The following is a 27,534-nucleotide window of genomic DNA, read 5'->3' as shown; positions in this document are numbered from 1 at the left end:
GGGTTGGCATCTCTACCCACTCTCCTTCCTTCTCTCACTATCTCTTGGATTTTCCTGCCTGGCTCCATCATGCCCTGCCATAGGCCAATGCAGTTTTATTTATTAGCCAATGGGAGCAACACATATTCACAGCATATAGAAAGACATCCCACACCAGAAGGTAAAGAACATAGATAAATGAATCACTGTGTAAAGGAGTTGACAAGCTAGAAGTTATGAGCATACTGAAAAGAACTTTGATACAAAGCAAAAATGAGGTATAAGCAACAAAAAGAAGTGCAGAGACAAAAGAGATTTGGTCTAATGTGACAAGAATTGTGCCTGTTTTGTTTCATCATAAATTTCCCCAAACCTAGGTCAGTTCTGAGCACAAAATCAGTTTAGATTAGTTTGAGAAAAGAAAAGAAAAGCTGCACCTGGACCTTAGTGCTGGAAGAAAGGACATTTTCAGTTAGATTCAAAAAACACCATTGCATCCTAACAATGGCAGTACTAACTTAAATCAGATATTTTTTATTCTTCTCACTCCTCACTCTACTCCCATTTAAAATGATCAGGATAAGAAATGGAATGTATTTCGAGCTGGAGCTATAACTCTTCAGTAATGCAAGATGGGATGTCCGGCAGAGAACAGCCACTTACATCATGACTGGGATGAAGAAAAGAAAAGAAGTCTTTGGGGATGCAACTCAGCTGGGACAGCTCTTGGGTTCTGTCCAAAATCATGAGAAAACTGGGTGTGATGGAGCAATCTTGCAATTCCAGCACTTACAAGGTTGAGGCAGGAGAATCAGAAGCTTAAGATCATCCTCAGCTACATAGCAGGTAGAAGGTCGCCCTGCTCTATGTGATACGTTGTCTCAAAAACAAACTTGACAGGTTATACTAAATGAACATGAAGTTGAGAGGGGGAAGGAAGTAGGAGTAGATCTAGGGGGAGTGAATAGTATATATATGCAGGTATAAAATTCTCAATATTGATAATTAATAAACAAAAAATAAAATAGCTGAAGTAAATAAGTCAGAAGACTGGGAAGTCAGAGAGGAGTAATGGAATCCCACAACACATTACTACTCAAGGTATGAAGGAACATGCTTCTGGGAGAATAATTCTGGGAGAAATATTATATTTTTCTAGAAATAAATATTAAAGTGATAAAGTATTGGACTACACACTCTAATTTTAATGTCTTAAAATGATAACAGAACTTTGTATTAGCTTATGGAGGCCAGAAGTGACATGAAAATTTCCCATGCAACAGGAAACTTAAGCAAAGATACAGGGAGAAATAAAGGTAATAAAATCATCTTTCTACATATATGCCATAAGAATACTTATTATTCCTCATACAATTTATGCATTTATAGACTTTTTTTAAAAAATAAAGCTATGAAGATATTCACATCAGGATCCACAAGAGGACAATAAACTGTTAACAAATCCAGTATATTACAATCAATTGTCACTGAAATAGGGAACAGGGATATATTAGCTTAACCTACATTCTGATAAAATTATTTGTGAATGACATGAGTGTTTGAAAACTTGTATTACATAGGGAAAGTAAGTAATGTAGCTGGAATTATGAAGGATTCTAGAAAAAGCCTGGTTGCTGAGGAAGATGGCAATGGTAGTCGAGCAAGCCTGCTGTATTGTGCAGCTCTGGCAATGAATTTCCTATGATCTTAAAGTATGCTTACATGAGACAATTACAATACAATAGCTTGGTAGAGCCCACCAAGAATTGAAATCATTGGTCATCAATGGCATAGTATGCCTCTATCACATGAAAATACCAGGATTAAACATAGAGCTGTGCATCCATCTTTTATTTATTTATTTTTTTGGCATTTGCTGACTTAAAACTATTTATCCTTCCCCTCAACCAGATATTTCATTCATTTAGTTAATAATATTTCACATAATTCTAGTCTTAAACTCTCTACCTTAGGATTTTAACAATATTGGCTATAAACAGGCAGTTGACATTCAAGAAGAATACTATTCAATACCATGTGGACTGACAGATTTTCAAATATCTTTATAAGTGCATGTGATGAATGCATATTGCCCCAAACAAATCCTTTTACATCCTCACGGTAGAAACCTTAAGGATGAGGAAAGTGGGATGTATAAAGTTTAAGTTAAATAACAGGTGGATGTTACAATTAATATGTGACCTCAGTTTGACTAACTCTGAAATATGTACTGTTAGCCTGTGTGTTCGTCATTTTGAACTGCACATTTTAATGAAGGTTTCCTCTTTTATTAAGAAATTTTTTATTCATTTTACATACCATGGAGGTTCCTTTTCAGTGTCTTGCTAATACTTAAGTCACTTTTTAAATAGAGAGAGAAATGTAAAATCCATTTGGCAGAAAAACTAACTTGGCAATAAATATTGGGCCATAAGCACATGCCAAGTAATTATCAGAAATCCTTATTTTTTGCTACTTCACAAGTGTGATCTTAAGATAATGGGGTGAACCTTGCATTGTGAGGCTTCATGAGGTTTTACAATGTGATATGCTTTATGATTTGACTTTAAAAAGAAAAAAAAAGATTTGTAAAGCATTCTGGGAATGTCTGCCAATTAAAATCTGGAGATTAGCTGAAGGTTTGCAGCAATTGAATTTTGAATACAGATGGTGCCAAATTGAGCGTTTCCATAGCAGCAGACTCTTCCTTAATAACTTTTAGATGGGAGGGGGTACATTAAAGAGGAAACCATCTTTCTACAAATGTAAATTCTTCTATCATGTCCTCAGATTGATTTAGAAGCTAATTAACTGATGGTTGTTGTAAGTAGATTTGACTGTTACTATATTCTGAGCAAACATTTAGAGAATATGAAAAATAAATTTTAGGAACCTTAGAAAGACAAAGAGTGGTATGATTTAAAAAGCATTTCTTGGTCTACAGCCAAATATGATTTTACATTAAGTATCACTAAGTTAACATTGATTTCTGGACTCCAATAGTTTATCCTTAACTTTTCTAATTACTAATGAGTTCTTATTCTTAATATCTTTGTAATTTATACTAGTTAAGATTTGATTATCTAGATACGATCAAAGATAAAGGTAACTCATACAGGTTTTAAATTCCTCCTACATTCTTCTTTCAGGTTTGTATTACTTTCTCTTGTTATTTGGTGATTATCAAAATGTTCATGATGTAAATCATTTCAGGAAGAGCCTCATTGGTAATGTTCATATCAGGCAGTGATATTGTCAGAGATCTAGTGTCCAGTACTCAAATTTGCACAACAAGCAACCAAATTTTGGTAATTTACCTAAAAGTAACCATTCTGAGTGTGGCCCATCTATACAAACTGAAAAAGCAAAATACTGACATCGAAACCATTTGAAGGAAGAAATGAAAGGTTTGAACTCTTACATTAAAACATTGCATTGTTATAACAATAATAATTTTCTCATGGTGCCCAAGACAAAATTATACATTACAATGCTTGATGCTGACTATCAGATTTGACAAAGCTAAAAAGTGGTGTTACAGAATGGCACCTTAACTGAGAGAAGCTGGATAACCTTAATCATCTTTAAGAGAAACAGAGAAACAGACCATTTATCTCACATGGTACCAAAGATATAACGACACATACTTGTTTCCTGGTTTTCCTTTCCGACTCCACACAGCAACTCACTCCCCACCTATATGACAGTATCACAGAAACACAGGCACTCAAATATACAGGTCTGCATATTTGCACATGTGCACACACACACACACACACACACACACACACACACACACACACACACATGATTATCCTTGCTCTCCTCCTGTGTTATGCCCAACTTAAAACTCAAGTACTTTAATATAAACTAATCCTATAAAGATTTATATTAGCATATTATTACCCATTACGGCTCTGACTGATCTAGCAATGTGATCACTACTTTGTGAAGCACACTACTAAACATTTGTGAAATAAGTGTCCCTACAAAGATTTTGAACCCTCTTGAAAATGTATGGGGCTTCCCACAGCACCATGAGAAAATCTGATACAATAATGAGGCTTTGGAATGCTACAATTTTAAAAGATTTCCACAGTTGGTACAAATTTAGCCAGCCTATATTTTGCACATGTCTAATACTATCCATCACCATTTTATTTCTACTTTTAATATAAAAACAAACTTTTTTACTTTATTTCTGAAATTTTAGGTTTATGTAAACTTGTACATATAAAGAGATACTGAGGAGATACATAGGTTAAAAGAGGGATGAGTATATAATCAAGGTATAGAATAGAAATATGTATTTTATAAAGAAATGTGTTGCTGGAGGGCTTCTCTCCAGGTTCCCCAAGCCCCGCAGTCCCACAATCCACTTATAAAATAATCACTCAGACGCTTATATCACTTATAAACTGTATGGTCATGGCAGGCTTCTTGCTAACTGTTCTTTTATCTTAAATTAACCCATTTCTATAAATCTATACCTTGCCACGTGGCTGGTGGCTTCCCGGCATCTTCACATGCTGCTGGTCATGGCGGTGGCTGCAGTGTCTCTCCCCTCAGCCTTCTGCTTCCCCGAATTCTCCTCTCTCCTTGTCCCACCTACTTCCTGCCTGGCCACCTACTTCCTGCCTGGTCACTGGCCATCAGTGTTTTATTAATATAGAACGATATCCACAGCAGAAATGTGCTGTTTAAAACTGTAAAGTAGGCCGGGCGGTGGTGGCACACGCCTTTAATCCCAGCACTCGGGAGGCAGAGCCAGGCGGATCTCTGTGAGTTTGAGGCCAGCCTGGGCTACCAAGTGAGCTCCAGGAAAGGCGCAAAGCTATGCAGAGAAACCCTGTCTCGAAAAACCAAAAAAAAAAAAAAAAAAAAAAAAAAAACTGTAAAGTAAGTGTATATATGAATAGAAATATAGAGCACAGATGTAAAGCACTCTCACAGGTCAAAACAGCATGATATGTAACTTGAATAAAAAGAAGTACATTTATCTCTGACACATTCCAATCCCAATAATGTATATAATTACTCCTGGCCTGGGTAAATTAAAGAAAAATGAAACTCTTCACATTCTTCCACTAATTTTTCTCTAGAATCATTCTTGAATAATAATCACACATAAAAAATCAAGTCCTATTGTATTATAATGTAGCATAAAGTATCAGATGGGAAGGAAGTAAAGAAATTATACCTTCAAAAAAGACCCAGTTCATATGTATAAGGGCTAGACTTCTTGAACTCGGCACTTACTAATTGATTTGACCCTCTTTAACACTGAGAGGATAAGCATAGGACTAATGTAAGGCTGTCTATAAAGTTTGATTTGAAAAATAAAATCCTAAAAACAAAGCAAGCAAGACAATGAGAACAGGAAAGGAAACAGAAAGCCAAAAGAGACTATAAAGGGCTTGGTTTGAGAAGAAATGGAAATTAAATAAGAAATTTGGCATTAAACATTTTACTATTAGCTTTATTTAACTTTATAATTGAATTATTAATTGCAAAATTGATCATAGAAAGATATAGCATTTTCTGATAACAATATAATGAAAGTATTAATTTAATTTTTAGGAAATTTATTCAGGGTTTTTATAATGATCTGAGAATGAAGCACAGTAAGAGTATTTACCTACCATGCGCAATGTCCAGGGTTCGATCTTCAGGACTGCCAAAATAACAAAAGAATAGTTTATTCTTGCCACAGAATGTTTCAAAGTTCATGAGAAGAGGATTCAAATAGTAATTTTTAGCTTTGGGAATAGATATACATGCTAAGAGCAAAGGAGAATACAGACTGATTTATGTCTATGACCCTAACTTTATAAAAAAACAGAATCAACAAGACACTATATAGACAACACATTACAGTATTTAACACTTATTATTTGTGAAATATATGTGAAGTTAGTTTTTCCTTTGTACCCATTTGTGTTTTCCAGTGCAAAAGAATCAAATGTGTTGAGTTTATACTCAGAACATATAATTATAAATATATTGTAGTGTTGTGGTTTCTCAAACTTTTTTCCAATGCTACCTCATTTTACACTCTTTAAAAAATCAAACAGACATACTCTTTATATTATAGCCCTTTGGGATACAGTAAGTCATTGTATGCCTTAGATATATCTAAAAAAAATCTGTCTTTCAAAAGTATCTGTTTATTCACCTTCTGGCATCATTGCACATTGAGAAGGCAAGAGCCAGAAGTTCAGATATAATTGAGTAAGTTTGGGGTAGGAAGAAAGCAAGTACTTTGTAAAATAGTGCTTAGAAATGTGAAAAGTGGTAAGTAAACACCCAACTTATTGTTTCAGTTTTCCAGACAATTGAAACATAAGCATCTAGTTTAGGAATACTATTAATTAAGGAATACTTACAAGTCTTTACATATGAAGGACTTTCAGTTTTGTGTCTATCATCAGGAGTGTACAAATTTGAAGAATGGAGTACAACTTTCAGAAATATATTTACTTCCTTATCTTACTTCTGAATCTTTCCCTACCATACTATTTGTTTCTACATAGATTTCTTTTAATCACTTAGGAATTATGGGGGAAGTACTAGGCTAACATACTGTATTTATAACTCCATTGTGGCTATTAAATTGTGAACTAAAATTCCACAAACCCATGGTTCCTTGTTGTGGTTGATATATTGTGCACCCCAATAAACTTATCTGGGAGTCAGAGAACAGAACAGCCACTATATTAAACATAGGTTTAGGCAGGGGTGGCACACACCTTTAATCCTAGCATTCTGGAGGCAGAGATCTGTCTGGATCTCTGTCAGTTCAAAGCCACACTGAAAACAGCCAGGCTTGGTGACATACGCCTTTAATCCCGGGAAGTGATGGCAGGAAGTAGAAAGGTATATAAGGCGTGAGGACCAGGAACTAGAGCTTCTTTAAGCTTTTAGGCTTTTAGCATCAGTACAGCTGAGATCCTTTCAGATGGGAACTCAGAGGCTTTCAGTCTCAGGAAACAAGATCAGATGAGAAATTGATAAGGTGAGGTTGGATGTGGCTTGTTCTGTTTCTGTGATCGTTCGGAATTACCCAATAGGTGGCTCCAGATTTGTTTTTATTGATAAGACCTTTTAAGATTCATGCTACAACTTGTAGGTAATTTTCTTCAATCAGACAATTAGAAAAAGGTATCTGATGATTCTAAGGTCATTTTGAAATTGGTGGGTTTTTTTGTTTGTTTTAGTTTTGATTCTATGTTTTTTATTGTTGGTTCGTTTTCACAACACAAAAGTTTTCACTTTTAATTTTGAGAAAACTGGGACGAGTAGAAGAGGTACTCAGCAGCACAGCAGGCTGGAAAGCAATTAGGAAGGCGCTGTCCTGCGTGGAAATTTTCATGGACCTCTCTCGTTAGCTATTTCGGCTTTTTTTTTAATGTTCAAAGTGAACAGAATAATGAATAGGCTATTTAGGAGGTTTTGGACTGAGGGGAGAAATCCTTTCATTAGGTTCCAAATAACAGCTAGCTTATTAAGCAGCAAGAGATGGAGATTTTGTAGAGAAAATAATAAAAGGATGAACAAAAATAAAGCATTGAAATTGAAAGGTCAGTAAGTGGCAGCAGCAGGTTAATATCAGGTATGTTTTGTGGCAAGAAACTGAACTAACTTAGTTCTGCACACCTTTCTAATACCTATTATGAAAAACTTAACATTATGTGTGTGAGCACCAATATTTAAGCAAAAAGCTTTCCTCTAGACAAATTTCTAAAATGGTCTAATTAAATAAAAAACATGGAACCAAATATAGGGCTGAAAGCCTTAGATCAGAAAAATAGGGAAAGCCACCAACCAACCTTATCTTACCAACTCTGCAGCTTCAAATGGCATGACTCTGTCTACTCAGGCTTATATGTCTTGCTTTTCTGCCCTCTCATTGGCTCTTAGCCAAGCCACCTCACTTCCTCTTCCTACACAGCTTTGTCACAGTCTGTCTGTACAGACCTCCAGATCTCTGTGGTTGGTACTGGGATTTAAGGTTTGTGTCACCATGCTTGGCTCTGTTCCCTACTGTGGCCTTGAATACACAGAGATCCTGCCTGCTAAGGGATTGAGGGCTTGTGCTACCTGAGTTCTTTGTTTACTTAAAATGGCTGGTCTTTTCCCTCTGATCTTCAACCAAGCTTTATTTATTAACATACAAATAAAATATCACCATATTTCAGCACAAATAAAATATCACATTTTCCCTCAACCATGCTCAAATTAAAAGATTCCATAGATGACTTTGCAAATAAAGGTATGAGTTAGCATATATTTTCTATTTCTTCATATAATGCCTATCTCTACCTTTCAAAAATAGTATAATAGTTTTTCAAACTGAGAAGAAAAGGATCATTACTATTATTCTCGTTGGAATCAGTTTTGTTCTAACATAACAATATACTTGTCATAAACAGGAATTTTCTATTGACAATAGTTACAAATAATAAGTCATTTCAAGTAGACTATAAAACACAGGAAAACTAGAGAATCAGGTCTAATCACAGAGAATGTTGTTGAATTAAAAGGTAGTAAAACCGAGTGATTTTGATGGACATAGCAGAGAAGAAAAGACGGTAGAATTTTGGAGAAAAGCAAATATTTGAGATTTTATGAAGTTGTTTATTTTTATAATCATATTAAAGGTATAAATTTGAAGTCACTCAGTGCAAATCCATGTTCTGACCTTGATAGCTAATGAGTCCAATCACTTCTGAAAGCTTTTTGTTTTACCAAGAGTTTTATAAAATAAATCGAATTTTAAGGGAAAAAATTTCCCCTCCTATAAGCCCAACTTAATATTCTACTAACCTGGCTCCCTAATAGCTTGCATAACATTCCTCTTCCTTGTTCCCTATTATTTCAAAGGTTTGCTCTCACAGCCTATGTTCCTTCCATAGCCAGTTGGGTTTTCCTTTTAACTTCCACAGTGAACACTCTAAGCATGTCTCTTAATTTTGTGACTTTTCATCAATTTTGGCACTTGTTGTCACTAACAATTTAAGTATTGTTGACCATGCAAGACCTATAGCTGTCTTACTTGAGAGTCCAAGTCATTCTTTTTCTCCAGAACATTCTGTCATAAATTCAGGAACAATGTAGAATCTTTCTTGAATTTCTCATTTTAAGCTTTGCATTTGAGTCTCCTCTCTTCAGACAATAATCAATGTCATATGTCAAAATGTCTTCATGATTTGCCTTCTTGGGGAACACCATAGCCTAATATTCAACATGAAACTGTGGATTCATTTTGTTTCCAATAGAAACCCTTTCACCCTCTGTAAGCAATAGAATAAGTTTTCTTATTTATCTGCAAATAGATTAAAATTGAGCTTTTAAAAGAGTCAGGCATGGAAGTCCTAACACAGAGTCCATCAGAATAGTGATATGTGCATACCTTCCTTAAAAAATGGTCACAGTCAATCAGCTACAATTCCTTCCTCCAAAAGATTTGTATGGGTTATTAAGTTAGGGTCATCTGGGAAGAAGTAACCTCATATGAGGAATTATTTCAATCATATTGGTCTGTAGGCAAGTCTGTCTAACATTTCACTGATTAAGAGTTAATGTGAGAGGGCACAGTTCACTGTGAGCTGCACCATTCCTGGGAACTGGGTTGTAAAATGAGCAAGCTGAGAAAACCATGGAGATCAAGACATTAAACAATATTCCTCCATGATCTCTCCTTCAGTTCCTGTCCTGGCTTCTCTTTTTGATAGGCTACAGCTGTGAGCTATAATAACTTCTTCCCTACCCAAGTTGGTTGTGGTCATGGTGTCTATCACAGCAATAGAAAACAAACTAATACAGTGGGGTAAGGATGGCAGAGTTGGGACTTTGATTCTTTAAAGAGATTGCATCTAGCATATACCCAACAATCAATTCTAGACATTGTCCAGGGGTTGGCATTGCCACATGCTTTCCATCCTGCTCATAAATTCTTCCTGTTTGTCACCCACCATCAGTCTGTGCCTGCATGTCTCACCTGATATCTTCTTCTGAAATTCTATCTTTTCTTGTCTCACTCCCCGAGTCTACTCTTCAGTTAGTAGTGCTATGACTAATCTTCATATTAGTGTCACTCTCTATCATTGCACTGAGAAAGAAGACCCACATCTTTACCATATCCCCAAAGACCCCAGCATAAGAAAATGATTCAAATACAAATGAATATGGAACTAAATCATTTACTTAGAAAATATTTACTTACAGACTAAGTATAAGTTATTATAGAACATTTATTACTTATTATACACATTCTAAGTCAAGCTCAGAAACATGATACATTATCAATGAAAATTTGTGATGAATTAATAGACATTTGAACAAAGACATGAATACACACACAACATACAAATATAAATAAAAGACAAATAGTTGTCAGATGTTTCAATTGCTTTTGTTATCTAAGAACATAGAGAAAAATATTCTCTTGTTTGATACCAAGTTCTGTAAGTGTATCGTGTATTTTTGCTTAGGTTAAACACAACTGTTTTCTATTTTCAAAAGAATTATTTGCTTGCTGCAATTGCAGAATGATGATGTTATTCCATCTCTCATCTTAAGGAAAACAGCTACAGTACTTTATATTTGCTATTGTTTTGAAATTCACAGAGCACTTTTTATCTAAATTATGTCTAGTCACATTTCTCTGTGTGTTCTTTACTTTGGGGATTCTTGTTTGAAAGAATTTCCTTTTAAATTTAAGGCAATTAGACCACTCTTTTTGTATATTTCTTGGCCATATGTTTCACCGTGGTATTGTCTCTCTCATGGGTCTTTCTTCTCTGTATGTACAGCTATGATTTACCCAAGGTACATGGAAAGTGTAGAATCCATAAAGCCTATTTTTGTTCTGTTCTCTGTAAATTCAAATGTTTCATTTAGAAGTTGCAATGCCACTTTACAAGTTGTACTGACATTGAAAGTTTATTTACATAGTTTGAATTATACTATTTTGTTACTTTTGTCACCATTTGGCATCATTAGACCTGGCAAAGAATTATGCTTGTACCCCTTACATTTCACACAATATAATTACTGTTAAAGTTCATGAATTGCTAATGGTTCAATAGGCCAAATTAAAAATAAAACTGAAAATGGGGCCTACAAATGTCAATTCCAGGATTTGATATATTTCACTTTTTAAACTTTCATTTAATGATTTACACTAAAATGTATTTTGGAATTGATGACACTGTCTTTGCCTTAAATAACAGATTGATCTTTACATGTAACCCAGTAATTTGTTTCTGCAGAAGGGAATTTGAAGAATTGGGCTACACTTCCCAATGTTCATGTCCCCTTAATACAGAAGTCCTATTTTGACAAATTATTTGAATATAAATTTTATTTTCATGGAACTGATTACATATATGTAACTGTTTTCAGTATTATATATGTCTTTGAGGATTTTTGCTTTTATAGTAACAATTTATTGATCATTTACATATGATATCTGTCTTTTCTATACATTTTTAAAATCTCTGCTTATCTGCCATACTTGCGATTTCTCCTACATACATAAATGTGTTGCCCATTATCAGGTAATTGTCTTTTGATGGGTAAGATAGACACTAAGTAGACAATTATTAAAGAGTACAATATGTGTGTTCAGAGGTAAAGGAAGCAAACAAAAAGAAAGTGATTAAGAAACTCAAATGGCAAAGCGGCATCAACCTTGGGTTTAGTCAAAGGAAATGATCAGGAAGACAATTGACTAATGATAGTGATGTTGGAGCAGACAGTCGACCTGAAAAAGTAGGGAAATTTCTGAATAAACAGAAAACAAACACATGTGAAGTGTGTAGGTTACATAACATACGCTGAAAAATCCTATGTGTCTATATCACTTGAGAATGGGATTTATGTCAAGCATCAGAAGCTAAGAAACTACAAAAAGTAAATAAAGTCTCCTTCTTCAAAGGTCTTGTAAGCCAGTGTGTCATTTTAATTATACCTAGAAAGCACAGGGGGTGTAAAGTGAATCGAATTTTAGACACGATGACAGACAGAATTAGATTTTTATCTTCAAAAGGTTTCTTTGACCAAAGTAATGAAGATGGATAAAAAGTACAAAAAGCTAGTATTAGATTAATAATTTGCATTTTTGGCTACATAGTAGAATCACTCCAGGGAGCTTTAAAAAAATGCTGTTGTCTTGATTCCACCCCAACCCAATTAATTCAGAACCTTTGAGACTAGGTCCCAGACACTGGTATTTTTTAAAAGTACCCCAGGTAATTCAAATGTGTAGAGAGGCTTATGATCTAACAATTAGAGAAAGCAACAGGGGGTTTTAATTAAAGCTGCACAAGAAAGAGGTAGTCAGATGACAGAGAGGTTAGAAGAGCAATTAAGGAGGTTGAAAGGTTGTATGACTTGGCATATTCTTTGTTGAAAGACAGGAGGTAAGTGGAATTGAGGATGATTTGTACGTTTTCCCTTAAATGACTAGATAGAGAAACAGATGTGTCAGTAGTTAGACAAAGGGAGGGTGAAGGTAGTATGCTAGACTTTGGATATGTAGACACTTCCAACGTGATTTAGTAGGCGTCTGGCTCTGTGGACCTCAGGAGATTGTCTAATAGAGAGATTTGAGTCAACTCCCCCTAGATGAAGCACTATATGTAAATGAATTCACCAGGGAGAACACGTAAATGAAGGGGAAATGAAAGAGACCCCCTAATGAATAGCAATATTTAATGAGTGGACAGAACAATATGAGGAGTGGACCAAGTATTAGAAGAAAAGGAAAGCATGGCTCTATTCTCAAAGGAGGAGACTTAAGAAGCTTTTGTCAGTAATGACACATAATAAAGGGCACTTTGGGAAAATAAATACACACTGTACAGACTCCAATGCTGCAAAAACTTGAAGGGTGCGGCTACCATCTGCAAAAGTAATTTCAGTGCCAAAAATCAATTTGCACTGGGTTGGAAATATCACCTGAAATATGACTGGGGAAACTCAGGGTGGAGACTAGTGCTTCTCAAACTTTAGCATGAATATTAAATCACCTAAGGAATCTTGTTTAAAATGAAGGTCCTGATTTGGGAAATTGAGGGAAAAGCCTGAGATTGCAAAATGACATCAAGCCTACAAGTGTATATATATACTGCTATGATCCAAGCCATCTTTTTTTTTAAAAATTTTTATTTATTTTATTTTACAATACCATTCAGTTCTGCATATCAGCCACGGGTTTCCCTATTCTCCCCCCTCCCACCCCCTCCCTTTACCCCCAGCCCACCCCCCATTTCCACATCCTCCAGGGCAAATCCTCCCCCGAGGACTGTGATCAACCTGGTAAACTCAGTCCAGGCATGTCCAGTCCCTTCCTCCCAGCCTGAGCCAAGTGTCCCTGCATAAGCTCCAGGTTTCAAACACCAAGCCATCTTTTAAACAGCACTGTGTATAAACCACTGTTCTGTGTAAGAGAAATACAGGATTTGCCAGGTGGGTGGGAGGGAAAGGGAAAACTATGGGATATGTTGATTGTTTGATTCTTGTCATTTTATTTTACATAATAGAAGTAAATATGTTCTAGACTGAGATTAAAGATAAAGGATTGAAATACAGTAGCTGCCATCACAAGAAATAGAAAGACTAGAAAATAGAGCTGGTAGATGGGAGGCAGGAGGAGGGAACTGGAAAAGAGGAGGGAGGGGAAACTGTGGTAGGTATGTAAAATAAAAGAAAAAAATGTTAATTAAATTTTAAAAAGAAAAGAAAATAGAGTATAAGAATGGATCCAGGTATGGGAAAGAGGGCCATCTCAATCTGAAGAGAAAGAGGTGAGGAAGAACACATATATATGATTTTCTATTTTAGTGAGAGTTTGTGTTCAGGAATTATATTTCCTTTATTTTTATTGTTTAACTTGAATGGAGAATCTGTGAAGTGTTCACATAATAATGATAGTGAGCTCACAGCACTTTTCTGGTATCATTTGCCTTTGTTCATTCTTTAAAAAAAGTTTGAGAGTAGGGTATACAAATGAAATTATGTGTTCATTAAGGGAGAAAAAAATTCTATTAAAGAATGCATAAACTTTGTGTAAATTTGCTGTGATGGATAGGTGCTGTTATGTACATTGCATGTGTTTGGCATGTTAATAAATCTGTGGTGCTGGAATTGTAATGGGCTCTAACTGTGCTTCAGTGAAGTTTTTCTATAACTTTTTAGTCTGCCAACATTTTATTTGCTATATTTGATACCTAATTAGGCAATCACTGGGTTATTGGACAGATGGATTATCCAACAATACACTCTGTTTGTAACAAATCTAGATAGTTGCTTTTTGGTGACTTGCATGTGACCTAGGAAAATAAACTGAAATATTTTAATTATAATATTAATCAGCTTTCTGATACTGCAATAAATTCTGGAGAAAGATTGTCTTTTGGCAGTTCAAGTCCATAATTGGGTAGGCCTCTTTGTGTTTTTGTGTTTTTGTGTCTAGTGGAGCACACCATGGCAGGAAACACATAGAAACAAAGCCACTCATCGTCTCATGGTCAGGAAGAAAAGGACAGTGGAAGAAGGATCTACAGTCCTTTTCTAGGGCTCATTGTCAATTATCCAAAGCCTGGGTCGTGCCTCTTATAGATTTCTAGACCCCCCTAACATTGTCAAGCTGGAGATGGAGCATTTAATACATGGGTATTTGCAAGTACTTATAAGTTTCTTCCCCCAACTTCAGGCTTTCATGTAAACTAAAAGTCTCCCAATTTTGAAAATTATCTTTCATAATGAGAAATTTCATATGATTAATAAGCAGGATAGGATAATAAACCTTCATTAGAAGACTTATTCATTATCTTCTCAATAGGACTATTTACCATACTTTTAAAATTATCACCCATTCTTTTCTAGCCTGTTGATTGGAAAAGGAAGAGACCAGCTTGTAGTCTATGTCTAGCTCCACTCCATGCACACAAGGTGCAATTTTAAACAAAACATTTTGCCAGTGTATTCATATAAATCCCGTTTAATATCTTTTCACCTTGCTTTTTCTGAAGCAAGTACTTTTTTTAACATTGGAAAGAGGTGCTGGCAAATTCTACAACTGGCTATGCTGCTTTGCTGTGGAAGAATGTTTTACTTTACAATTCAATACTTTGAAATGTTTTAGAAGGGAAAGCAAACTGAAAGCATTGCAATGATTATCCAAGAGTCCATCATTTAGAATCCAGAGCATGTTTCTTTTTTCTCACTTTATCTCTTTGTTTAACCACAATGCTTATTATTTTTTGATACATTCTAAAATAATTCTGTGATATAAATTCACTTTTCCTTAAATACAACATATATTTCTTTCTCTAGAGGTCATTATTCAATGACATTTCATTTGTCTATGCTAGCTTTTGTTTAGCATACATCTAAGTATTCCATTTGATGAGGTTTGATGAATAAAACATACCTATGTTGTATATGCCCCTATCAAGATACACAGAGAAAAACACCATCAATCCAGAAAAGGACAACAGTTTTTAAGGTTGGCTTAAGTTTACTTTATCTGACTTTCCACAAGACTGAGTATGTGACCATAGGATTCCCAAGGTGAAACATGAGTAATGATCATCTAGGGAAATGATATGGCTCTTAATGTGCTGTTTGCACATGAAATCACAGTGTTGGCTAAATTCTTCACAATCTTCAATCTCTCACAGAAGCATCAAGAAACATGCATGTCACAGCTTGTTACAGCTGGAAAGAGCCCCGGGGCAATCTGCTTGCTCCTTGTTTCATCAGAATTTAAGAAGCCTGGAGAAAAATTATATAAGTAGATAATTGCCCATCTTCACCCCTACAATTGAGAGCAAGTTAGGGACTTGATACTGATAATAAATTGTAACCATTATTTCTTTCAACTTTGTAGATTACTGATCTTTTTTGTTATTACCACTATATTACAATATACTTAGTATACAAATAACAGTAAATTAATGATGCTTTCCATGTTCCAAACAAATGATAAATGTTTGGTTGATATTCTGAACATTTTTAATTAAATCATTTATTTTGTTTCTATCTTATGTGAGTTTAAATGTTCAGTTATCCCCACAATGTAGATATTTGGAGATATGAGGAAAAGCAGATAGTCTATTTAATAATTGTGACTAGGACTTCATCATGTCCCCATGATTTCCTTTTTTTTAAGCTTCTGATATATTATAGCATGGACATTTTACACTTCATTTTCACTGCAACCACATTCCTCCTCTCTTCTTCCTAAAAGGAATAAATCCACTTTTATACCAGCTATGTGCCTCCTCCTCTTCTTCATGAATTTGTGCTAAGATTTCATTTTCCAGAGCTTACATATTGATAGATCGTCCACAAAATCACATCTAATTGCTTCTTGGAAACCATAGGGACATACATCAATATCATTTATAATTTTGATTGTTATCATTTTTGACTTGGTCTTAGTTCCTTTGAAGTTTTTGAAAGTCTAAAATTATATAGCTTGGAATAGCTGTATCTAGCTCAGTACAGGAGTACAGTAATGGCGATTTTTTTGCTTTATTCCCCAGGAGACAGTCTGTGAGTCCCCATGTTTTTCTAACCACGAAAAGAGTTTTCAGAGTTCATTGTCTTGACTGTAGTTGGGATGGTTTTTCTTTCTGTCTCCTCACAGTTGAGTATATCTGTTCTCTACTTGCTCACGTGAACTCAGATTTTCCTCCAGTGTAAATGGTGAAGCTTGGCATTTTCTCCTTGGAATACTTGAATCCTCTGTGGAATCATTAAGATCCACAGTGTGTACCACTAGCAGATCATGGATGTATGCTAACAACTAAATCTGTTGTTTAGTCTTTCCCATGTAGAAAAGCAGCCTAACATGGTCCTTTATGCTTATGCCCATCACCAAGTTTATTCATCACTATAAACTTGTACCTAGCCAGCTGTTAATTGTTTTACTTCTGCAGTTGACAAAGCTGAAGTTTGTCTAGGAAATTAACTTTTTCAATTAAAATTTGCTGTTGTATTACAAAACTAGTGCTTTAATCAGGACACACTAAAAATCAAGGTTACTTTCTAAAATTCAAAAGCACCAACTCCTACTTCTCGGGCTATTACCAGTGCCGAAATTGCTATTCTTTGTTCAGTAGCACTGTGTGTTCAAAACAGCAATCATTTCTTTTTAAAAAAATAACAGTCCTTCCTGGGAATGATGTAGGAATATATTTCAGACAAGAATGTGTATCGATAATCAAACATAGCTCTTTAAAAACTCGAAGTGAAGAATTGGTTAGTACTTAATCAACTGAACTGTTCCTTTTTCTGCAATATTGTGATTCTTAGCATGATTACTGGGTTTCCAATTTGACACTTCTAGAGACCTGTAAATCAGCACACATGCTGTGTCGCAGTCTGTCATCTTGTGTCGTAGCTTTGGTTATTTACTTCCCTTCATTATCCAACATCTATTTACTGTGTAAATCAGTTGAGGAGTTTTCTGCAATGGACATTTATGAGAAAAAATGTGTATATCTGAGTTGCTTTTCAATTACAAACATGCACAGATTGTCTGGGTTTATGTGCATATATTTTATTATTATTTCACTTTTGTATGTCAGTGGAATCTGATGTAAATGTAAATCTAATAGTATGGGCTCTACTGACCAAGTGCACTGTCATAATATATCTTTGATCAATCAATCTCATGAGGAAAATGTTGCAAGTGTGATAAAATTCTGTAATTTGAATTGATGCCCGTTATGGACAGTTACTAGGTCTGCATGCTGTCCAACTACAACACTAAACCATTTCCAAGATAACAGCTTCACTTTGATGATCTTTAGATTGTATGCCTTCTTTCTTTTTTTTTATTTTGCAATTTATTTATTTATTTACTTTACATTTGGATGCAGTTTACCCTCCCTTCTCTTCTCCCAGTCCCTCCCCCAACCCCAATCCTCTCCTCCTCCATTTCTATTCAGAAAAGGTCTGGATGGATATCAACAAAACAGAGCATATCAAGTTGCAGTAAGACTAAGTAACTCCCTCTTGTATTAAGGCTGAGAAAGGCAACCCAATATGAGGAATAAGATCCCAAAAGCCAGCAAAAGAGTAAAAGCCAGTACCTACTCCCACTGTTATGAGTTCCACAAGAAGACCAACTGTAATATGTGTTCAGAGGACCTAAGTCAGTCCTATGCAGGCTCCCTGGTCATTGGTTCAGTCTCTTTGAGCCCCTTGTGAGCGTAGTTTAATTTATATGTGTTTTTTCTTGTTATGTTCTTGACACCTTTGGCTCCTACAATCCTTCCTCCCTCTCTTCATCAGGATTCCCTGACCTTGGCTTAATGCTTGACTGTGGGTCTTCATCTTTTTCTATCAATTACTGGATGAAGCCTCTCTGATGACAGTTGGGCTGGGCACCAATCTATGAACATAGCAGAATATCATTAGGCATAATTACATTGACTTTTTTCTTCAGTCATATTTGGCACTATACTATGTCTCTGGGCCATCCAGCCTATGGGTTCTGGTGTTCCAGGCAATGTCAGGGATGTGTTCACTCTCATGGCATGGATCTGAGCCTGGAAGAGTTATTGTTTGGCCAGTTCTACAATCTTTGTGCCACCCTTACTACAGCACATCCTGTAGGCAGGAAAGATTGAAAGTAATGTGGCTAAGTTGGTATTCCAATTCCTCCACTGGAAGTCTTGTGTGGTCACAGGAGATGGTCATTTCAGTCTATGTATCCCCTATTGCTTGGAATCTTAGCTGAGGTCATCTTTGTAGATTCCTGAGAGTTTCCCTTGTACCAGGTTTCTACCTCTCCCCCAAATGACTCTCCCTTTCTAGTTGTCTCTTTCAATGATTATTTTTCAATAAGAATGACTCAAGATTTGGAGAAAGGGTTGAATTTTTCTTTCCTTTTAAAAAAGTTATTAACATTTGTTTGTTTGCATGTACATACATATCTGTGGGGGTACATATATGTTTGTGGGTGTGAAGGGTGCATGCACCATGCAGCACATGTAGAGGCTAAAAACCCAACTTTCTGCCATGTAAATTTTGGGTTGGAACTCTGACCATCAGGCTTGGAAGCATGTGCCTTTACCCAATAAGCCATCTTGCAACCAGCTAGTTTTTTTTTGTTTGTTTGTTTGTTTTGTTTTGTTTTCCGTTTAGTGAATATAGTAGTACTAATTTGGCCTATGTTTCTCAAAAAGAAACCTTGAAATGACAGAGGAAAATGTGGTTCATTTGTAAGGTGATCAAAGGAATTACCTTTAGGGAATGGAATAGAGAGAGGGGAAGGAAATAAACTGTAAGAGTCAGTTATTATGGAGGCTATTGTTAGTCACAGTACAGTTGTTCAACATTACTGAGGGAACTCTAGGGGTATAGTGAAAAAATTCTCATAGTTTTTACCCCCAAGCAACAGGACATGGATCAAGGAGTAATGTTCTTCCAACTCTTATCTGTCAGTGCCATAATCCTGTTAGTTATGCCTTAATTGTTCTTGCAAATCTAGTCACCCTAAAATAAGTCCTTCATGCTTTGTAGTACAGCAAGTGCTTGCTAATGTGCACTTAAGGAAAGTACCAAAGGTATATAAATTGGTTACTGCCAGCATCTATTACAAACCCTATCCTTGTTTTGAGGTATTCATTGTGTAGAATGAGAGATAGAAAGTTAAAGCTATAAATCATAATAGTATATGGTAAGTGTCTATGGTTGCACAAAGGATGATCAAGAGAACTTTTTGTCATAATAATTATATTTGAATATGCAGTTAGCAAAGATGGACTTAGAAGGAAAAATGTATATATCTTAAAACATATATACATATATATATATATGTTATATATATATATATATAAAATCTGCTAAAAAATCCTCTGGTATAATTAGGTCCTTACATACATCCTTTGGAATGTCTATTTTATTGGCAAATTCATCATAAAAATAATTGAAACAGGAAAAAGCAAAGATACTGTGCCAAAAATGTCTTGCTATGTATAAGAATTATGAAATCATATCTTCTGAATACCATTCCATTCCATTTTTGGTCTGGTTTGACTCTATGGGCTTTGGAAGATTATTATGTAAAATCTCCTTCACAGTGACATAAGCATCAAGTTCATTTGTCCAAATACCCTTGTTAAATAGATATAAAGAAGATCATCATCTTCTCTTATTTGTTCTCATTTGAACATGAAGACCAGAGGACAACCTCAAGAGTCGGTATGCAGGAATTTTCCACCATTTTGTGAAACAAGGTCTCTCTTTTAATTAAAATGTCACCAAGTAGTATAGACTAGCTAACCCAATGAGCTCTGGGAAATTGTCTGTCTCTGTTTCCCATCTTGACTCTGAATTCAGGACATTCAAACTCAGATTCATATACTCACAAGACAAATGCATAAGTAATTGAGTCGAGCCCTTTAGTACCTTTCCAAGAGATAAATCATTTTTTTTTGGTAATAGAGACTAATATTAAAGTTATAGTTCTATACATAACACCATTATTCTAGTTTACTTTCATGATGATAATTTAATAGAAAATCAAATTTTCCAAATGAAAATGGAAGAAATTTATTAATTATCATACCCATGGCACCTTGAATATTATAATGGGAAATTAAAATATTAAATGAAGATTTTATGATGAATTTTAACTGTCTTCTCTAGAGTAGTATTTACTACTATTTATTTTTCCTTTTATGCCAGTTGAAAGAATTCAGAATCAGTGGGATGAGGTACAGGAACACCTTCAGAACCGGAGACAGCAGTTGAATGAAATGTTAAAGGATTCAACGCAGTGGCTAGAAATGAAGGAAAAAGCTGAACAGGTCATGGGACAAGCCAGAACCAAGCTTGACTCATGGAAAGAGGGTCCTCACACGATGGATGAAATCCAAAAGAAGATCACAGAAACCAAGGTTAGTGTCCAATATCATTTTTAAAAGAAAATACTTCTTATAGCAAATAAAATCATGCCATGGATTAAAAGTTAATGTCTTTAATGGAAAATGACATTTAAAAAATGATTAGTGGAATTTGTTTGTTTGCTTGCTTTCTTGCTTTCAAGATAAAGTCTCAAACTCAAAATCATTCTTCAAGGTGGGATTACAGGTTAATGCCACCACATCTACATGATCAAAATTTTGAGACATAATAGAAGTTAAAGGAAAACCGATAGCCTGTCACAACTTTAAAGTTAATTTTCATCTTATAGTATGTACATGGTGTGCTAGTTTATGTTTTGCTTTGTTGAAACAGGCTCTTAAGTAGCCTATTCTTGCCTCCCTTCCTGATCCTCCAACCTGCACCTCCAGGGGGCTTAAATTACAGGCATGTGCCATGCCACCAAGCTAAATTTCTACTGGGGATTGAACTAAACACTTCCTGAATGCTAGGCAAGAACTCTATTAAGTGAGCTATTTCCCACCCATGGGCTGTGTTTCACACTGAAACATTATTTTAAGAGCATTTCAAAGATGATATTGCATACCACACTTCTGTGATATTATAAAGTTAAAGTAACATTTGCCACCAATTTCTCCCTAGAAAAAGTAATAAATTGATCCCTTCCCCAAGCCATACCTTACAGAGAGCTCTATCTAGAGAAGGGAATGAGAGGGTATCAGAGACAACATAAAAGGAACATGTACTCTCACGTTCTTTTCCCATTCTCTGACGTTAGCACAGCATTGTCTACACCTCCTATTCTTTCTCTTTTTCCTCTTAAAATATTAGAAATACCTTTCTACTCGATACTTCAGTACTGTCTAGGCTAAAAGAAAATGGCAAAGGAATAAAGTGTACTAATGTTATCAAGTACCATGCATGATGCTTTACATATATTTGATATTTTCAAATGTTGCATTTATTGGCCATCTGAGACATTAAATGCTAAACAGTAGATACTGTTAAGAGATTTTAAGCAATGAAATAATACAGTTGTGATTATGATTGAGAACTAAACCCAAAACTCTCTACTTTTTTTAACCTGGCAGAAAAGACTTTCTAGTAAACAAGAATATAAATTTGACATGAGTTATATCATCTAAGAAGAAAAACCATATAATTTTCTTAGATACTGTTTTTTTCATTTCTAAAATATCTCATTTCCAAAGCAATCTGTTTATATTATATTAAGTTGCATTGAGAAATAAACCTTAAAATATCAACAGCATAATACAATGAATGAAAATAATAGCAATTTATTTGATACTGATATATCTTATAAGCTCTATCCAAATGGTTACTTGGGAATAAGCTTTTCAAGGTTTTAAACTATCTTGTTAAACATATGCTTATTCTAAGGCCACTGAGAATGTGTTTATTCAGTCCATGGAATTTTATAGCCAGGCCTAGGAATTTTACCATGTCTCATTGACCAGAACTTTTTCCCAGTTAATTTCAGGGAGGCTAAACGGAATTAATAAACTTTTAGCCACTCTTCATCATACCCACATTGTTAAAGGATCTAAGCTGCTGTGAAGATAAGATCTTCACATATACCCAGAATTATATAAGACCATGTAGGATTTTAAGACTTATCATTACATCTGTCATTAGTAATTACCTGACACAGATGCATAAGCAATTTCTAGTAATTATTCTCCTAATTCTTAGCCTATTTGAAATGCAATACACATGGTTAATTTTGAATGATCATTTCTATTTTATTTTTCTTTCATATATTACATTCTGATTGCAGTTTTTACTTCCTCAATCCTCACAGTTCCCTTCCCGAAATCCCTTGCTCCCCCAGATCTACTCCTCTATTTCCCGTCAGAAAAGGGCAGGCCTCCCAGGAAAATTAACAAACATAGCATATTATGTTGCCATAAGAATAGGCACGTCCCCTCATATTAAGGCTGGATGAGGCAACTCAGTAGGAAAAAAGGTTCTTGAATGCAAGCAAAGAGTCAGAGAACCCCCTCAACTCCCACTGTTAAGTGTCCCACAGGAACACCAAGCTACATAACCATTACATACATGCAAAAAACCTAGGTCAGGCACAATCAGGTTCCCTGGTTCTCAGTTCAGGCTCTGTGAGCCCCTGCAACCCCTGTGAACCATTTTCCTTTGGTGCTCTTTACCCCTCTGGCTCCTACAATCCTTCTTCCTCCTTCTCTGCTGGGTTCTGCGAACTCTGCCTAATGTTTGGCTATGGGTCTCTGCATCTGTTCCCATCAGTTGCTCTCTGATATTGTTTCCTTGAAGTTAGTATACTATGAATTTCACAGATCTTAAACAAAAAGCATCAATGAATACAAAATTATCAAGAAGAGATAGATGTAAAAAAAAGGAAAATGAGAGCTAGTGCTATCTTTGAATAAAGGAAAGTCTAAAAGTGGCAAAAAATTAATCTTACCCTGAGAAAATCCTAAAGGGGTGTCAAGAAGTATTAAGGTGTAGTACGTAGCTGCTAGAAGAGTACGTAAATTCATATAGGAAAATGAAAGAAAAAGAAATATGGAAGAAGAAAGCAAAACAGTCTAATTATCAAAAAACATCTAAAACAACACAGGATTTTATTATAATTACTTTGTCTTTGTCTCCTGGATAGTATGCATGAACTCTAAACCAATCCTATTGTTGATACTAATGTTGAGTGTTTGTTGTATGCTAAAGACAGTGTTAGTTATTTTGTATACATTGTTTTATTTGGTTCTCTCATCCATTGTTTGTGAAAATTGTTCTTTTTTTTTTTTTTTTTTTTTTTTTTTTTTTTTTTTTTGGTTTTTCGAGACAGGGTTTTTCTGTGTAGCTTTGCGCCTTTCCTGGAACTCACTTGGTAGCCCTGGCTGGCCTCGAACTCACGGAGATCCGCCTGCCTCTGCCTCCCGAGTGCTGGGATTAAAGGCGTGCGCCACCACCGTCCCGGCGAAAATTGTTCTTTTTTAATTGTATTCAGAAAACTGAAGGCTGATGAGATTCAGTAACTTCATTTTTGTAGGAATAGGGATGCAGGATGGGAATTTATAGAATTTATTATTGTGGTTGACCTCACAAATTTTCTCTTCTACCCACTGTCTGTAAGAATAAAACAAATTGATAAAATATCAGGAGACTCTGAAAAAAACAAGAGTAATTATCAATTGACAAATTTATATCACAAATCAGCCAATTGGCTTAAAAAGAAAGTAATTAAATAGTGCAATATGAGAACCTTTTCACAGTATTTTCTTCTTGGAAAAAAGGATAATTTCAAATTATACTACTTTTAGATGAAACTACTATTTTTAATTCTTTGCAAAGTTGAGGAATGAATAATAGAGATATCTGCTTTTCATGGATAAATGTGTTCTCACTGGTGAGTAGTGTTGGCAGGCTTATCACTTACAATTTTCTTTCAAGAAAAATGTTTAGAAATACACATGAGAAGACACTGGGTAATCTGACATGAATCTTCCTCCTCATAAATTATTGCTACATTTGTGTGTCTATGATTGCCAAGAGAACCTACTAACCTGGCAAGGCCCTCATCATTGTTGGAGAGCTATAGTGGAATCAGTAAGGCTTCCTTGCTTCCTTATACTTAAAGACGACTCAATCTACCCTTAATAAACAGCAGTGATTGGTTTCAAATGCTAACACAACTCTATGGCCTTTTTAATATTTTAAATCAATCACCATACTTGAATTCCACTGATCTGGATTCCTAGCAATCTGGATTTATTAATGATTTTTAAGCTTAAATCATCATCTTGAATCCCTTCTAGTTATTATCTACACATATTTTAATTTTTCTATAATTCTTTAAAATTCTGAATTTTCAGTTTAGTGTCATTGCCTGATTTTCATCATTTTATAATTTTTACTCATTATTGTTTTTAGTTTTTCATAGTATTTCACTAAGTTTCACCTTTAACTCTTCTCTTTCTGGTTTGATATTTTTGAAACTCTCCACTTCTTGCTTAGAGAAATTAATGGGAAGTAATTCTATAAATAATACCACATTCACATAGTAGAAATCCTTTATGAGATGGAATCTTGGAAAGCTCATCTTAAAAACACGGTCAGGAGAGGAGAAGACAGCAGTAGAAGAACATTGGATTGGCATAAAAACAGACTGCAGACTATCTATTCTGTGAATTACTAATTAGCAGGTCATGAAAAACTATCCATATTCTATATGTACATTCTCTCTTTGCTGTATAAACCATTAATTTTCTGGAACAATCATGTGCATCTGGAATGCAGATTATTTTATTAACCACATCTCTTCATCTGACGTTCTTAAATTTGGTAAAAAAAAAATGCCCTTTTAAGAAAGACAGATATTATAGGGAAAAAAACATACAAAATTCCACACTAATCAAAATCCTTGACAATAAACCATAACAGAATCCTATGAGTGATGATGCCATTTAAAAGTTTCAAAGGAAGTATGCCATTGGCACCTGAAACTGCCATCACCAATCATCCTAGTATTTATTTCATTTAGTACAATCTTGGTTTAGTTTGTAGCCTGTTACTAGGCTGAGATTGGTCCAAACTTGGCAATAAGTTCTTTGGAAAAAAAATATTTCTCGGTCATTTTGAACTTTCTTTTTCCAATGGTCAGGCTCATAGTTTTCATTTTTTTCCTTTCAGTATTTGAAAGAGAAATTCCTTTTTTGTCTGCTCTGTGATTGCTTTTGTGTCAAATTCAGCATAAAAGCTTTTCAAACGTGATGGCATTAGCTGTTTTGTGCTTGGCTGAGCTAAAAGTACATGAATTCAATAGAGAAGTGAAATCTGGTTTGAGCCTAGCTGATTTGGCTATTTAATACTTGAAACTATTTCAAGTTGGAAATCTAATAATTTAAAAATTACTAAATAAACATTTCAAACACTGAAAAAAACTGTTTTAAGTATGTCCTTTACTGGACCATAGATACATTATAATTATAATTAATATTTGAAATTAAGCCCCTTCTCTAAAGTAGCTACACTGGCAATTTGAGGATCACAAATTAGGAAGAAAGAAATCAAGGGTCTTCTTGGATAAATATTAAGGGTATAATTTTATTATATGTAGAGAAGGTAAAATTATATACCAGACAGTATTCTGTTTGTAATATATATAGCTATGTAGAATGTTAGAAACTGAATTATTTTATATATGTTAAGCACATATATTTTATCATATATGTATGCATTTATATATATACATACATATATATTAGAGTTATACAAAGTTATTTCTGCAAATTTACTGAAACTATTAGTTTGAACTTTTGATTTCAAATGTAATAATGAAAAACATAGTCTGAAACCTTTTCAGAACCTACCATTTGGTCACAAATTTTTAAAACTCCGCTTTGTTCACTCTCTAAAGCTGCTACATGAGTAAGAATAATCAACATGCTAATAGTACTTTTCTACTTAAAGCACTTGGAAGCTACTAAATGTAAAACATATGGACCATACCTTATATCAAAAATGCAACTAAAAGGATACTTTCCTCTGGTATCCACACACATATTTAAGGCAGAGTTACCATGTCTTGCATTCCTTTATGCTCTGATCACATCATTATTTTACCTAAGTTTCTGTTCATGGCTTAATTTATTCAGTATTTGAAAATACACTATGATGATTCTAGAAATACACTCATCCACAAAAACAAATTCTGGAAAACAGTTTGAATATTCTCTTTGCTGAAATCAAAAAATTAACTGTAGTAGGTAGCCATTCCAGCTTTGATCTGGAAGTTCCCACCCCCATTGAGGCTTTGGCAACTCACGCCTACAAGGCAGGGCCAAGGGAGATGTAGAGAGACCCGAGATCTGTATCGGCCAGCGCGCTCTCACAGTTCCTGGACCCTTGAAGGTGGAGGTTGACCGAGCAGAGCTCCAGAGAACACCGCTAGACTGTGATACACCTTCCCCAGACCCCACGACCAACCTATCCCTTCATTTGTAAGTTATCCACTAAATAAATCTTCCTTTTAACTACATGGAGCGGCCTTAATAATTTCACCAATAATTAACCAAAGATTATAATCGCTGAAGTGTTATACTTCCATAAGAACAGCAAGATTTTGAAGCTTTTTTATATTTTCTTGTCATTTTCTTCCAGCTCCACAGTAGTCTTGAAGATCATTGGCCTTGGAGCCACTGGTAGCTATGAAAACTAGCAGTCTTATTGCCACCAAGATTGATAGGATTGGTATTCCTCAGAAAGCCACATTTAATTCTAAGAGTGTTGGCACAATTTGACCTGTCTTGCAGCTCTCTGGGAAAAATAAATTAAAAACAAACCTATGTACAAAATCTAGTTTTTATTTGACATGACATATAGCTAATTCCCCAGAAGAAGTCATATATTCCTGTTCACTGTTCATATCACTCCATAGCAGTTATTTAACAAGGCATCTTACGTTGATAAGATGCTCACTGGGAAGGTTTTGAGAAAAAAAACTTTAAATGGGCATCTGGAGATTGAGTTTTCCTTATGGAGACTTCAAAAGCTCTGTCATATTCATTGAGCATGGAGAAGATCTTCAACATGCCTTCATAAATAGATATGCAAAATAAGCATAAAATTTATAAATAAGAACCAAATAAATAC

The 27,534-nt window shown here is 35.0% G+C and overlaps 1 protein-coding gene across 11 annotated transcripts in view; it reads left to right on the top strand.

The window, feature by feature from the left end:
* Positions 1 to 27,534, top strand: part of Dmd (dystrophin) — a 2,251,111-nt gene that overhangs the window by 1,666,777 nt on the left and 556,800 nt on the right. For all 11 annotated transcript variants that reach the window (XM_076562037.1, XM_076562042.1, XM_076562041.1 and 8 more), the window contains one exon: positions 20,692 to 20,903. In XM_076562037.1, coding sequence (XP_076418152.1) covers positions 20,692 to 20,903 — 212 coding nt within the window. The remainder of the gene's footprint in view (positions 1 to 20,691; positions 20,904 to 27,534) is intronic.

Source organism: Peromyscus maniculatus, chromosome X (assembly GCF_049852395.1).
Source record: "Peromyscus maniculatus bairdii isolate BWxNUB_F1_BW_parent chromosome X, HU_Pman_BW_mat_3.1, whole genome shotgun sequence".
Classification (NCBI taxonomy): domain Eukaryota; kingdom Metazoa; phylum Chordata; class Mammalia; order Rodentia; family Cricetidae; genus Peromyscus; species Peromyscus maniculatus.
The sequence above is the reverse complement of the archived record's forward strand: the minus strand, read 5'-3'. Positions and strand labels throughout refer to the sequence as shown.